The 15,956-nt window shown below is 19.8% G+C and overlaps 4 protein-coding genes across 8 annotated transcripts; 3 read left to right on the top strand and 1 right to left on the bottom strand.

Annotated features, from left to right (window-relative positions):
* Positions 1-1,256: 1,256 nt before the first annotated feature.
* On the top strand, positions 1,257-7,004 carry CycG (cyclin G). Of its 3 annotated transcripts, none has more exons than XM_003691130.4 (7): positions 1,257-1,466; positions 4,294-4,541; positions 4,656-5,069; positions 5,159-5,413; positions 5,521-5,729; positions 6,239-6,306; positions 6,396-7,004. In XM_003691130.4, exons 2-6 carry the CDS (start codon positions 4,422-4,424, stop codon positions 6,282-6,284), a joined length of 1,044 nt encoding a protein of 347 aa, XP_003691178.1. In that variant the 5' UTR covers positions 1,257-1,466; positions 4,294-4,421; the 3' UTR covers positions 6,285-6,306; positions 6,396-7,004. The 3 variants fall into 3 exon arrangements, with proteins under 3 accessions (XP_003691178.1, XP_086772219.1, XP_012350907.1); XM_086916093.1 differs by having other exon boundaries at positions 1,301-1,466; positions 4,396-4,541; XM_012495453.3 differs by lacking the exon at positions 1,257-1,466 and adding an exon at positions 2,249-2,410.
* Positions 7,005-8,079: 1,075 nt separating this feature from the next.
* On the top strand, positions 8,080-9,291 carry RpL24-like (ribosomal protein L24-like). Its single transcript, XM_003691131.4, has 2 exons — positions 8,080-8,357; positions 8,624-9,291. The coding sequence occupies exons 1-2, from the start codon at positions 8,277-8,279 to the stop codon at positions 9,056-9,058; spliced, it is 516 nt and encodes a 171-aa protein (XP_003691179.1). The 5' UTR covers positions 8,080-8,276; the 3' UTR covers positions 9,059-9,291.
* Positions 9,292-9,908: 617 nt separating this feature from the next.
* Positions 9,909-12,804, top strand: Rtca (RNA 3'-terminal phosphate cyclase). Of its 3 annotated transcripts, XM_086916092.1 has the most exons (9): positions 10,075-10,236; positions 10,346-10,602; positions 10,720-10,864; positions 11,109-11,226; positions 11,371-11,695; positions 11,786-11,927; positions 12,091-12,230; positions 12,311-12,464; positions 12,541-12,804. In XM_086916092.1, exons 3-9 carry the CDS (start codon positions 10,826-10,828, stop codon positions 12,757-12,759), a joined length of 1,137 nt encoding a protein of 378 aa, XP_086772218.1. In that variant the 5' UTR covers positions 10,075-10,236; positions 10,346-10,602; positions 10,720-10,825; the 3' UTR covers positions 12,760-12,804. The 3 variants fall into 3 exon arrangements, with proteins under 3 accessions (XP_031776536.1, XP_086772218.1, XP_012350923.1); XM_031920676.2 differs by lacking the exon at positions 10,346-10,602 and having other exon boundaries at positions 9,909-10,236; XM_012495469.3 differs by lacking the exon at positions 10,075-10,236 and having other exon boundaries at positions 10,256-10,602.
* Positions 12,757-15,931, bottom strand: Alg11 (ALG11 alpha-1,2-mannosyltransferase). The gene is made up of 8 exons (XM_031915070.2): positions 15,124-15,931; positions 14,789-15,019; positions 14,476-14,708; positions 14,154-14,371; positions 13,805-14,089; positions 13,460-13,719; positions 13,213-13,347; positions 12,757-13,139 (listed from the first exon to the last, which is right to left on the bottom strand). The coding sequence occupies exons 1-8, from the start codon at positions 15,141-15,143 to the stop codon at positions 13,052-13,054; spliced, it is 1,470 nt and encodes a 489-aa protein (XP_031770930.2). The 5' UTR covers positions 15,144-15,931; the 3' UTR covers positions 12,757-13,051.
* Between the last annotated feature and the right edge of the window lie 25 nt (positions 15,932-15,956).

Raw genomic sequence — 15,956 nt, 5'->3', positions numbered from 1 at the left:
TTTTCATGAAAATAAAGCAAAAACCTTGTAATATTAAAATATGCATATTTATTTATTGAAAATTATTTATATTTTTTATGTTTATATGTATATTTATAAAAATATAATAGATATATATATATATATATATATATATATATATATATATATATATATATATATATACGAAAATGAAAAATTATATCTTTATTTAAATAAAAAACAAATGGAAAGATATATCTTTATGAAGTAACAGCAAAAAAAATTTTTTGTTTATTTTTATATTAAATATAAATAAATGGTATATATTTATTTTTCCACGTAATCATTGTTATAAATATATTTATTATAAATATATTTTAAAATATATTATAAATATATTATAAATATTATAAATATATTTTAAAATATATATATATTATAAATATATTTATAAATTATTATAAATATATTTCATGCTCATGTACAATTTTTATTGTATTTTTTTTTTAATGTGTTCATAAAAAAATTATTTTTTTTCTCGAAACTTTATTTATTCATTATACAGTTCAAATGGTATCTAGTAATTTTTATGTTTTTGAAACTAAAGATAACTTGAAACACTTAAAAGACAAATATTTTAATTATGATGAAATATGATTTGAAAAAATGATTTCATGACTTTTTCATAAACGGAATATAAAAATTGATAGAAATATGTTACAATAGATGGTTATGGAAAAATTTATATATAAAAAAAAAGTTTTACTTATTATTTTTTTAATATTTCATAAAAATATAATATTCTTTCCGTTTATTTTTTATTTAAATGAAGTTATAAGTTTATCCTTGTATATTATTATGAAATGACTATCAAATGTTGTAATAAATTTTGCAACAGAATCAACTGAAGTTTGCTCATGAACTATAATGTAATATCAAAAGGATATATAAATGTATGGACAAGAATTTGATTCACATGATTAAAAATATAATATAATATATAATGTATAAAAATAATATTTTTATTATTTATTTTTATTATATATATTTATATTTATATTTTTTATACATTACATATAAAATTACTAATATTATAAAAAATATGTATTAATAATTTATATAAATTATATAAATTATTAATACATATTAATATCGAATGAATATGAAAATAGCATTAAATTTTATTTAAAATTAACAAAAATTGTTTTTAAAAACAATTAATAATGATAATGATTCATATAATAACATATAATAACATTATTCAGAATTTTTTATTAAATAAACTATGTTTATAGAACTAGTTCTTATTACGCATGACTGTGAAGGCGTATACTGACGCATAATGATCAGCTGAACGTTCATAGCTCCACCATTTCTTATTGTTAAAACAACTGTCAAACGGAATATTTCGTTCGTGAATCTGTTTCCTATCTATATTGACAAACACGATAAAAAAGCCAAAATTGGGTGATCTATTAACGTAAAAGCGTTTCGGACGCATCCGGGTAAGTTTTTTTTTAAAATTTCATTATAATTCAGAAAGTATTTACAAAATACATTCAAATGTCTAACTAGAACAAAATGGCGAAATAACGGGAATAGTACAACTATTAACTATAATTATAATGACTTTTAATTGTGTATTTAATTATCTGATATATATTATAATATAATATTAATTAATTATTTTACTACAATTTTCTAATATTTTTAAACTTAACACAATATCTACAATTATATTAAAAATTAAATTTTTATTTTTCTACAAATTAATACAAATAAATCATTATAATTTTGTATATTATGTTTTTAAAAATAATAAATAATATAATGTTTATTTATGATTACTAATGAAAAAGATAAAAATTATTTCGAAATTTATTTAATATTAAAAGATAATAAATTCATTTCAAATATATTAGAAATAAATTCAAATAAATATTATAGATACAGATATAAAGATTATTAAAAAATATTCTAGAAGAGAATATTGAAAATGTAATCTAGAATATTTTAAAATTTCAATTCTTATGCGAATTATTTATTTTGTTTATAATATATGATTATTTGCGTTTTAATTTTTATTATTTATTAATTTTTGTTTAAATAATCAATTATTTAAATTTTGAATAATTTTTTTAAATTTATTTGAATTACTTAATAAATAAATTATTAAGAAATATTTTACAAAAATAATCAGCAATTTTATACGTTATATACTTCGGTTAAATTCGTTTAAATTCGTATGTGTCCGTAGTAATTCGGATATTTTCCGTCCGTGATGATTCACAAGCAGATGCGAATTACAATATCGTTCATGTACGCGCTCGTGTGTAGTGTATATTTTGCTCTTTGCGGGAGCTCATTCTTATGTAAAGAAAAAAGATAATATAAATACACATATAGTTTTCAATGATCTTAATTTCGTATTGTAAATTTGAAATAAATGGTATGTACATTAATTTTTATATACGAAAAACTATTATATGTATTTTGTTGCCAATAACGAATCAATTTACGATTAATATAGAAAAATTTTTTATATTAAATTTTTTATATTATCTATTAATTTTTCATAACCTAATCATATTAATTTTTTAAATAAACAATTTTTTTATAGTAATTTCTTTTTAATTACCGATTAAAACAAACATATTATATTTTTAGAATATTATGAAATCAATCTTAGAATGTTATTTTTATTATATCATTTTTTTTATTATTCATATAACTATTAAAATAATATAAATATAAATATGATTTTAATTTTTACATGTTGTACATGTATTTACAATAATTACACCTTTTCAAAATTAATATCTTTCTTAAACTTTCTATTGACATTTTAATATCTATGAATATTATATATTATACTTATTCAGATTTTAATTGCAAATTTTATTTATACTTATTCTATTAAGGAAAAGTTCATTTACACGTTTGCATATTTTAAATTTGTTTTTGTTTTCATATTCATTCATTTACGATAAGTCTAAATTACGATCTTACGTTCTCTTAATTTTGACAGTTCATTGTTGCATCATCCGATTGAAATTTTTTCTACAATCTTCTTTTGAATATGATAATAACAATTCGAATATTAAAATGACATATAATGTCTTTTTGATATTTTGTATATTCAGAGAATAAATTTCGAAAATTTTACTGTTTTCTAAATTTTGTTGTTATTTTATTTTAAATTTTAAATATTTTTTTTCCTTCTTGTTTCTCATATAATTCTTATTTTTTTATACAATTAATTTTATTAGTAATTTTATTAGTAAATATAAAAAAAATATCTTATTATTATTATTATTGTTGTTGTTATTGTTTTTATTGTTATTCTTCTTCTTCTTCTTATTATTATTATTATTATTACTTTATAATTTTATTATTATTATTATTATTACTTTATAATTTTTTTATTATTATTATTATTTTTTTTACTATTACTTTACTTTATTATTATTATTACTTTTATAACTTTTATTTTTTTTTGTTTTGAATTTTTCAGTATTTACATATTTTCAATATTTAATTTTTTTATTTCATCATGTTATTATAATATATAAATGATTTTAAAATTATTTAAATATAAAATTGTTAAAATATATAAAATCTTTATATATTATATATAAATATTTTTATAATTTCATTGATCATTAGCGATATTGTTTATATAACATAATTTTATATTTATATTTATATTTATATTATTATTATTATTATTATTATTATTATTATTGATTGAGTTTTAAATTAATATATCCTCAAATTATATAAAAGAAAAAATGTACAATCGAAGATGTTGTAGTCGAAATTATTTCGAATTAAGTACTTTTCTAGTACATTCTTTGTAGCTTTCAATAAGTATACAATTTAATGACGATGCATAATATATAAATGCGCTAAAATAATAACAAAAGAAAATAATGAAAATAATAAAAAGTATTATTTTTAATAGTATTCGTAAGTTTTAATATTTAAATATTATATTAATAAACATAAAAATTATATCATTATGAAATTTTCAATTTTAATTTATGATTCAATTAAATATTTCTTGTTTTTCTATATTTTTTTTCTAAAATAGTTCATTAACTATTTAATTATTTTAAGTATTTAAATACAGATATATGTACATAATTGAATTTATATTATTAAAAAATAAACCATTGTTGATTGTTAAATCAATTAAATATATGATAGCATATGTTTAGAATAAATTTATCTATTATTATTAATATAATAATTACAAATAATTTAAATTAAATTTTTTTTAACTTTTAAATAATTATTTTATATTATATTAATATTATTTTTTTTTTATAGATACAAGGCTAGCCAGCTGCGCCATTCTTGTTGTGTGACATTTATATTATCAGCCACACTACGCATTTTTTATATTATTTTATTTTTTCATTATTGCTGTAGTGAGCTGTCAGTCACACATTGCAGGAATGGACACATCGGGCTTGCCTGTACCGGATGCAATCCACCCGCTACTTGAACAATTACAAGAAGCTTTGGTCCTTGAAGTAAAATATCAACCTAACCTTCAATTACCTAATATAACACAAGTATGTATATAAATTATATAAAGAATTTATATTAAATTGAAAGAACTTTTTTTAATTGTAAAAAAACATTATATTAGTACATATTTTTTATCTAAATAATTTTATTTCTTTCAGAATGATGAAATAACAATTGGAGCTCGTGATGGGTCTGCTCATGTTTTAAGATGTTTGAAAGTATGGTATGATCTACCATCAGATGTATTTTTTGTTGCTATTAATTTAATGGATCGATTTTTAACAAAAATGAAAGCAAGACCAAAACATATGGCTTGTATAAGTGTATCTGCTTTTCACATAGCTGCTGTTCAGTTAGCACAGTCATTGGATGCTGATCACTTAGTTTCAATTTCTCAGTGTAAATGCACAGGTGGTGATCTTAAACGTATGTCAGAAGTAATACGGAATAAGTTAGAATGGGCACCTGGTACTCAACCTATTACATCTTTAACTTTTCTTCAATTATTCAATGCAATGTTCCTTGCAATTGCATCACACTTAGGACTAGATATGTATACCAATATTGTTACGGTAATAATTTTAATTTTGTTAAAAATATTACGTTAATATAATATATGAATATAATGTATAATATAAATTTGCTATCTATCTTATTTTAGGAATCTGAGCTTTTACTTAGGTTAGAAATGGTTGCATGTGATGGTAATTGTGCAAGTTTGAGACCATCAGAAGTGGCACTTGTTTTACTCTGCACATATTTAGATGGTGCAGTGAATCGATTAGACACTAATACAGATATTCCCATATCAACAACTGCTATACCTAGTTCCTCTACTATTAATACATCTATAACATCAAGACATCAAATGCTTAGACTTTTGGACTTTGCTATAGAACTTCAAAAGATATGTAAGGTAATTGTATAACAATTTATATATTTATTATATTTAATTATTATATTTTATATATTTATATTTCTTATATTTTTTCAATATAATGAGTAACTTAATAAAATATATAGATTTCAGACACAAGTTTTTTTTCTACACATGAAGCTGTGGGTGCTGTATTGAGCAAATATAATGCTCAAGAGCAAACTCCTCACAGACAAAGACTGATATGGAGATTATCTTCTCGTACAGCACGCCTTTTACGTCCAACTGATAAATTTACTTCTGTATTACCTGTTATTGCCGAACATACTCCGGTTCCTTCACCGAGTAAAATTAGGTATATTTTTTACTTTTTATATAGTACACATGATTAAACAATATTACAATATTTGAGCTAAAAGTGATTGAAAAATATGGCATATCATATGAAATTTTCTAAGCAAAGAAATTAAATAAAGATACAAACATATTAAAAAACATATTATCTAAGAAATATAAACGATGTATGTCAAAGTGTTATTGATTTGAATGAAATTTATTTTTTAATTATTTTATTATAACGTATAAATAATAAAAAAACTAATTAAATGAATATCTTAAATTTGAATGATTTTAAAAGAATAAATGAAAATTTCTGATCTTTATTGGATTTCTTTAGTTATTTATAAGTTTCTTAATTATATCCTTAATCAATTAACTAAGTACAATCCATATATATATATATATATATATATATTATATTAATATTATTAAATATTAGATTTCATATTAATATTGCATTTTTTAACAATTTGAATCAACATTTATAACATATAATGATAAATATTAATTTCTCTTTATTTATAGGAAAAATCGTAAGTTCGGTCGACGTCATGGAAATAAAAGACGTTAAATGGTAGTATCGAGGCCTTAAAGTAAGTTAATGATTATAATTGTCAATATTAACATAATAATCAATGCTATATATAAAATATATTGTAATTAATAATGGATTATTTTTAAGGTGCTGGATCAGAAGATTAATATTTATTCAACATACCAAGAAAAAAATTAGATTTCAGTTTAAAATTAAAAATAAATTTCATTAAAAATTAAATAGAAAGTACAAATATCAATGTATTTACGTCGAATAGCGAAATTTGTGATATCTCTTTTTATGACATGCGTTGAAAAACGAAAAAAAGTATTTCAGTGCAGTACCTAATTCATACTAAATTTGGTTTTGAACATACTAAATGTATTGAAACATATATATATATATATTTTTTTTAATTGTATTGTACATTTTATAAAATGGACGAGAATTTCATTCTCAAATTTATCGATTATTAATATTATATCAAAAACACGAATGCCGTAAAAAAGAAATAAATAACAATCGAATGTCGTATAGTAGTAAGATAAATGTGATACAATGTCCATTGTAATTCGTATATTATGAATTATTATAAATATATACATACCTTTGCAAAACGTGTTAAAAACACAAAAAATTAATTACATGTGATTATAAATATAAAGTTAAAAATTATTTAAAAAAATAGATTATAAATGATAAATAAAATTATTTAGGAAAATCAAAATGTTTAATAAATTATAATGCTGAAAATTATGCAAAGTTTAAATTACTATTTGATGTTTCGTTGTAAGATTGTATTTAAGTATTGTTTATAAAGTATGAACGAATGTAAATAAGAAATTTTTATTAAGTGATTTTACAATATCTTTGTTAAAAAAAAGATGTAATTATGCATTTATAAATAGTATAATCTTTTGTACTCAAATTGTATTTTAAATATTGTTCTCAATTTATATTGTTTTAATTTTAATAATTATTATTAATCGTAAATTTTATTTATTTTCTATAAATAATTAGAAAATAATTTAAAAAATTTGAAAAAATAATAGATATCTTTGATAAAAATCATATTCCATATAATCTAGAATTATTTCAAAATTTTTACAAAATCATTTAGATATTATTTGGGAAAATATTTTAAAAATGAACAATTTTTATAATAATAAATAAATACAATTAAGAGCACAAAAGGTTAGTAATCTTGAGAAAAAGCATTTTTTAAAATCAATCAAAGAAAAAAAAATATTTGCTATGAAAATAATTATATGTAAAATTTAAAAAATATATATAAATTAGATTGTAATATTTTAAAGCCACAATATTTATGAAAAATTTTTATTATACTTAATAAATAAAATATAACTTACTAAAAATCAGCAACTTCAGAACATTAAAATGAATACAAATATAAAAGTAAGTATAAAATTTAAAATATATATATATAATTTACTATTATGAATATTCTATTTAATCAATTGTAAAATATTAAAACAGAAAAGATTAATTGCAAAAAATATATTTTTATTGTTTATAAAATGTTATTTTTAAAATACTTATAATGATAAATGTAATAGTAAACAATATTATTTCAAAAATATTAATATCGTATGTTAATATCTTTCAAGAAAAAATTCAAATTTTTATTATATCTATATTTTTAAATATTTTGTTCAAGTTAGTAATGATTTAAATTTTTCATTTTAATTTTACAAAATATTTTTTAAAAAATTATTAAATTAAAAAATATATTATTTATTTTACATATATATATAATTTAATATATAAAATATTATTTTGAATTTTTATATATTAATTATATTTATAGCTTATAAGTAAATATTATTGACATTGAATTGTTTCAAAAATGAAAATATATTAAATTACTATAAGAAATTCTAAAAAAATATTTAGAATATAATAAATTTTTATGGAAAAATATTATTACAGTTTTTTATCTTATCCGTAATTTTATATTCATTGTCTTGATTTCCGACTTAATACAGTATTTTCATAAATGAATGCAACATGCGTATAGAAACGTGTTATTTTTGTTCGTCTCGAATATATCCGGGACATGGAATACAATTCGTAAGAAATGATTGTAAGGTGAGAATTTTTATATATATTTTTTTATAATATTAATAATAGTAAAATTCAAAATTATATTTTGAAATATTTTTTTCAAATTATAAAATACAAACTTTTTCGATATTATTTAGGTTATATATATATTATTTATTTGTTTGTATATTTTTGTAAATATATAAACAATTAACAATTATTCAATATTGATAATCAATTATTATATATATTATATATATATATTATTATAATACTACATATATTTGTATATCATATTTTGTTTGTTACAGATATTTAAGTTTTGTCGATCAAAATGTCATGCTGCATTCAAGAAAAAGAAAAATCCAAGGAAAGTAAAATGGACTAAAGCATATAGGAAAACAGTTGGAAAAGAGTTGGCAGTAGATCCATCATTTGAATTTGAAAAAAGAAGAAATATTCCTATTAAGTATAATAGAGAGTTATGGCATAATGCAATTGATGCTATGAAAAAAGTAGAAAATATCAAACAAAGGAGACAAAATCTACATATAATGCAACGATTACGTAAAGGACGAGAATTAGAAAAAGAAAGAGATATTAAAGAAGTTCAACGTGATTTATCACTTATAAAATCACCTGCTGTAGGGTTAAAAGAAAGAAGGAAATTAGAAGAAATTACTGAACAAGACAAAATGCAGGAATCCAGTGATGAACAAGAACAAGTAGAAATGGAAATGAATTAGATTAAATTGTTATGAAAATCATTCATTCATTTATAAAATATTTATATTATGATGATAATAATTATTAACAAAACCTTTTAAAATCATATATTAAACATGATTATGAATAAAATTTTATTTATAATAAACAATAAGTTATATTATAAATTGTTATTAATTTTTATACTACAACAAAATAATTTGTATTAAAAATTTGTAAATAAAAATACAATATAAAATTAACTATCAACAAATAAGTAAGCATTAATGATAATCCTTTTTTAAATATATTATATTTTTATATATTAAATAAAAATATTTTTCAATTTAAAATTCAAATATATGTGAATTAAAAATATAAATATCATGTTATATTTTACGAAAAAGGAAATTATAAATATGATTGCAAAAATTCTTTTTATGATATAATTAAGTTTTATTTTATTACATTTATTGCAGTAATTAATTACTTAGATTAAGATCTATTTTATTTCATGAATTATAAAATTCTAAAGAAAGAAAAATTTAAGAAAAATATATTGATTATATTATAATACTATATATATATTACTTAATACTTATTTTTTAATTTATAATACTATTATGTAAATTTATCATGATATGTATTAATGCACTATACAGATTCACATTAATGACAGCTAAAATACAAATATTAAATGGTATGAACTGTAATTTTATTATTATATATATATCTATATATAAAGTAAGCACAATACAATACAAAACATAAAAATATACATAAGCTAAAAAAGAAATAAATATACAAAAATGAATATAAATAAAAATTAAAAATTAGAATCAAAGACTGGCATATAGATGATAATAAACATAAATTAATTTTAATGATAATAAAGATAAATAAATATCATTGATTGATTCTCACATGAATAGAATTTTTATCTAATAGATAATAAATATAAATGATCAGACATTGAAAAAATCAATATCTCGAAATTCTATATTTTTATTTGAATAAAATTTTTTTCTCATTGGAATAATAATTTTGATTAAATTTGTCTTTTTAACTTTCTATGATTCACGGATCATGAATTTGACTTTCTTGGTTTATAATATTGAGTATTAAATTCGATATGAATAAAATTCAAAAATAGTTGGGAATCGTTCCTTAAAGTTATGAGTTACAATAATCTTTAATAATCTAGATTATAACAAATTTGGTAAATGATTAAGATTAATTATTCTTCTAAACTAGTTTTTAGCATAGGAATAAATAGAGATAAAGTCGAAAATCGTATATGTGAAAATGAACGATTTGATCACTTGTAGGAAAGAACAAATATAATGAGTTGAGAAACCTCTAGTAGGCAATATTCCCACAAAACTGCTCAAATTTTAAATAATTTGATTTCATGCCGTCAAAGAAATTTTGATGAAAAAAAACAATTGCTTCATATATAGCTTATTATGCTTTATATACACATAAATTTTTATTAAAATTAAAATTTACGAATTAAGTGAATTTTCTCATAAGATAGTGTGATTTTTTTTTGATTAGATATATATATTTTGTGATTTATTAACTGGTAAATAATATATGTATAAATAATATATTATATATAGATTTTAAAATGAATTTATATAAAATAAATTTTTTATTTATTTATACATTATAATTTGTATTTAGATTTTTATTGTTTTAGGTAAATAACTTCAATTTTGCTTTCTTAAAGAAGAAACAATATTTTAGTGCAAAATTTATATAGAGGAGTGTTGTGTGCTTTTCGCACACTCAACTGCATTCATATCATGTCCGTAATACAAATTGATGGAAGTTTAGGAGAGGGTGTATGTATATATTTTTTATAGTTAATCATTTTAAAAATGATAAAGGTTAATCAGTTTTTAATAGAATTTACAAAATATATTTGTAAGATATTTACTATTAGGTATTTAGTCATTAGGTTTGAAATATGTTATTTTTAATATTTTCAATTAATTATTATTAAAATTGTAATTTCTTGTAAAAATTACAGGTTTGAAATATATTATTTTAATGTTTTCAATTAAAAATTATCATGTTTGCATTTAGGGAGGTCAAGTATTAAGAATAGCACTTTCTTTAAGTGCATTGTATAAAATTCCAATTAAAATTAATAATATACGAGCAGGTCGTCCTAAACCTGGACTTGCTGCACAACATTTAAAAGGTTTGTTTTTATTAAAATTTCATTAATTATTGTTAAATATTTGAAAAAAGAGATACATATTACAATATTAAATTATCTATATAATAATTAATAAAGCAAGATAAATAAGATACAATAATTAATATATTAAATTAAATATTATAGGAGTAGAACTATTAAAAGCTATGTGTAATGCAGATGTTCATGGAGCATATATAGGATCAACACTTCTAGAATTTAAACCTGGTCAATTAAATGAAAAAAGAAATAATACATTTCTTATAGATACAGGAACTGCTGGTTGTATTTGTTTGTTAGCTCAAGTAGCTTTACCATGTGCTCTTTTTTTTCCACAAAGAGATATGGTTACATTAATTCTTAAAGGTGGTACGAATGTTCCTATGGGACCACATATAGAGTATCTTACAGAAGTATTAAAGCCATTACTTAATAAATTTGGAGCAGATTTTGATTTTAGAGTTATAACGAGGTATATATTAATATATATTATTATTAATATTCTACTATAAAGTAAAATTGTCTTATTTAAAAAGTATTAATATTTTAATTATTTTTAAAGGGGTTATTATCCAAAGGGAGGTGGAGAAATATATTTATATATAAAACCTGTACATATTTTGAAAGCTATTACTTTAACTGATCCAGGAATCCCCCGTGAAATATTAGGATGGGCATATGTTGCAGGTGTTGTTCCTATTAAAGTATGTAACTTTTATATATAGTTTCTATATAATTTCAATATGATTTTATATAATTTTAATATGTAATTTAATATTCATAATTTTAATATATTTCTAATTTTAAATATTAAATTTATATATATTTTTTATTTATATAATTTTTCATATTTTCTTCATTTTGGAGGAAGCACATAAAATGGCCAATGATGTAAAATCAATTTTAATAGAAGGTTTAAACAAGCATAATATTCCATTACCACCTATAAATATTGAAGTCTATAAAGAGGATAAATCTATAGCTATTGGTAATGGTTCTGGCATTAAGTAAGGTTTTAATACTGAATAAAAATATAAAATGATAAATTTTGTACATAATATTTCTAATAAAATATAATTAATATTAGCGTAACGTGTACTACGACTAGTGAATGTATTTTTGGTGGATCAGGATTGGGTTCTGGACGTCAAGAGCAAATAGCTCCAGGTATACAGGCAGCTAATGAAATTTTGGACACAATTTTAGCAAGATCTTGTGTCGACGATTACGCGCAAGATCAAGTACGTATTTTATCAAATAATTATAAGTAATTCTTTAAATTTTACAAATAATACAATAATCAATCATTTATTTCAGTTAATCATCTTTATGGCTCTAGCTAAAGGTACTTCTAGAATTAATCTTGGCAGTAAAAAACTTACTTGTCATACAGAAACAGTTATAAAAGTTGCAGAGTTGATGTTAGCTCAATTTAATCTTCATTTTAACTTATGTGAAAATAGTAATGATGGAGATAATATTTCATACAGTTTAGAATGTAAAGGTTGTGAATATGAAAATAAATATGCAGAATAAATATATATGTTTTGTATTGCAATAAATATTATTTGAATGCAAAAACATATGTACATATAATTTTTTGTATATTTTATCTATTTTTAAATAAATTACATATATATTAGAATTTAAAGAATTTAAGAATAATTTTATACTTATATATATATATATATATATTTTTTTTTTTTTATTAAATTGATAAATGAATCATTTTAAAAACTTTTTCTGAAATACTTTTTGACAGAAGAATGAAAGAAAAATAAAAAAATTAAAAAAATGCAATAAAGTTTAAATTAACATTTAAAGATTATCATTCTTGTTTTTGTCTAAAAAATGGTTCTATAGTTCGCAAAAATTCTCTTTCGAATACTTCATCCGAAAACCGATTTACAGACGCTCTGAAAAATTAATTTTTATTAATATTTCTGGCAGAAAAATATTAAAAAAGTAATAAACTAATGAAACTAATACCTAGCAACTGTTCTAATAGCATTTCTATCTTTTGGATGCATGTTAATAATATGTGCCATAATTGTTGCATACTCTTCAGCTTCTGTAGCTAAAAATCCATTTTGAGATCCTGGTTGTGTTTCTATTATATCGGCTCTATATTCATATATTATAACTATATGTTAATCTATATGTTAACTTATATGTAAAATGTCTTTTTTATTTTATATAATAATGTATTTTATCATTTATATGAATTATACTTTACTTTGGACCACCAGAAGCATGAGCTATTACAATTAATCCTGCTGCCATACATTCAACAATGCTAATACCAAAATGTTCATTCCACATTGTATGTAAACCTATTGTTGCTCGTTGAAGTTCTAATAGAAGTTCTGAATATGGTATATTTAATTTAAATTCCACATTTTCATCTAATGCAAAATGTTTTGATAAATCTTGCATATCTTTCATGCGTATTTCATCTTCAAAATTTCGACAGGATCCAATGAGAATTAGACGAACCTGATTGAGATTCCAATCATGAAATATTATAAAAAGAAATATTCTAATATGTCTTATTAATATATTTATACTATATTATATTTACTTTTTCCCAAATTTCTTCTTTAACAATTGATCTAAGCTCATATATAGCTTTTAACATTAATGGATGATTTTTTTCTGGTCTGAATTGTGCAATTGATACTATACGAATATTATCACATTTTTCATTATCCTTGAGAAATGGTAGTGATATTAAGTGCTTTACATCACATGGTGGATAAATTTTATGAGTTTTTAATGGACATTTCCAAATTGTATTAATGTGATCTTCAGTCCATGAAGAATTAACCATTATAATTTCTGCTCTACTACCAACCCAACCATATATCTAAAGCAAGTATTATAGATTAAAATATTGTAATACAATTATTTAATAATTTTCTTATACATACAAATCCAAATAATTTATAATATGTAAGTTTGGCTGCTGATAAAAATGGATTTCTAGCTATAACTCTTTTATTGGTATGAGAAATAACTCTTTTATAAATATGTCTTAACATATCAGTTGAAATTGTAGGATAATGAGTATATGTTGCTACTCGACATCCACCAATATATCTAAATAGTGGATATGTAAATGCATAACCCATGGTATCAATATAAATATCTAAAATAATATTTTACATGATTTACATAATATAATTATAATAATAATAATATATATAAATAATATAGTTACTTAAAAAATGATATGAAATAAGACATTTTTACCTGGCACAAAACTATTTAAAGCTTCAAGACCTAACCAAATTGATCCTAAGCTCTGTCCCAAAAGTGTAAAATAAGGATACATCGAAGCTTCTACCCATTTTCGTCTATGTAAATATACAAATTCAATTTTATGTTCAATTTTATAATTAAATACTTTTTCTGTTTTATTTAAAATTTGTTCCGGATGTGCATCAAGATCTCCAGTATAAATAACTATATGTATATTAGGATATCTATAAAAGTATTATAATTTAAAAATATTAAAAATAATGTATTGTTAATTAATTTACCAAATTATTCAAGTTAATTGTACTTTGTTTGTATAGCATTAACAGCAGCCCAAAGTACTCTTTCACCACCACCACCTGAATTACAATATGGATGAAAGAAACCCACAACTGTTTCTTTGTGAGATCTCTCTGTTCGTTTTTTAAAATAGTATCTTCTCAAAATTATTAATAAAATAGGTAAAATAGTAAATATACACAATATTTTACATATAACTATTACCAGCAACATATTTAATGATAATACCATATGCATCCTAAAAAAATACAAAATTATTAAACATACATAAAATTAATTTAATTAAACTTTAATAAAATGATATTTTTATAGTATATATAAATATATATATAGAAATCTTACATAAGAAGATAAAAATTCATATTTTTGTCCTTACAAACAATTCAATACTTTATAACAATAAATTGTTTTGATATGTTTTTCATATGCTCTTTTAAAAATTTTATATAAAAAATGTTATAAAAATTTTCAAATCACTTATTTTGATTCTATAAATTTTTTAAAAATATTTATTTTAATCAATATTTCTACTTATTATCTCATATCACTTAATATATACAAATATAGATTGATTTTTATAAATTAATATAATGGATCAAGTTTAATGAACGATACATTTAAAATAACATCAATTGTTTGTTCTCATATGCTAATCTTTAATTTTATTTTTTAATTTATATCAATTTTATTTCTTTCTTCATTTCCTTGTTTTAACTTTTAAGGTTAACAGCTGTTAAGAGATAACAATTTAATAGATCAACAGAAACTGTATTAGATTTAAATAGAACATTGAACTAAAAATTTAAAATATTTTTAAGATTTAATTATGTATGTTCTTTATAAAAAATATTATATTATAAAATATTATATAATGTTTTAATCTTTTTAATATTCAATATTTTAATATTTAATATCTTAACGAAAAATTTAATTAAAAAATTTTTAAATTAAATTTTAAAAAATTAATCTTTTTCTAAATTAAAAAAGAGATTTTATACATTGAATTTCTAAATATTTGACTATTTTTTTAAATTCAGATTTATTATTTTTATTTTATAATTTGTATAAATGATTAAGTTTCAAATTAAAGTTTAATCTTATCTTAATATTTAATTCTAGGTCTCAATTCGATTCATACATCCCTGAAACTAACCAAACCTTTTACATTTTCTCAT

Source organism: Apis florea, unplaced genomic scaffold, assembly GCF_048593485.1.
Source record: "Apis florea isolate Af1SG1 unplaced genomic scaffold, ASM4859348v1 contig_37_pilon, whole genome shotgun sequence".
Lineage (NCBI taxonomy): Eukaryota > Metazoa > Arthropoda > Insecta > Hymenoptera > Apidae > Apis > Apis florea.
Note: the sequence above shows the minus strand (reverse complement) of the source record. Positions and strands in the feature narration are given on the sequence as shown.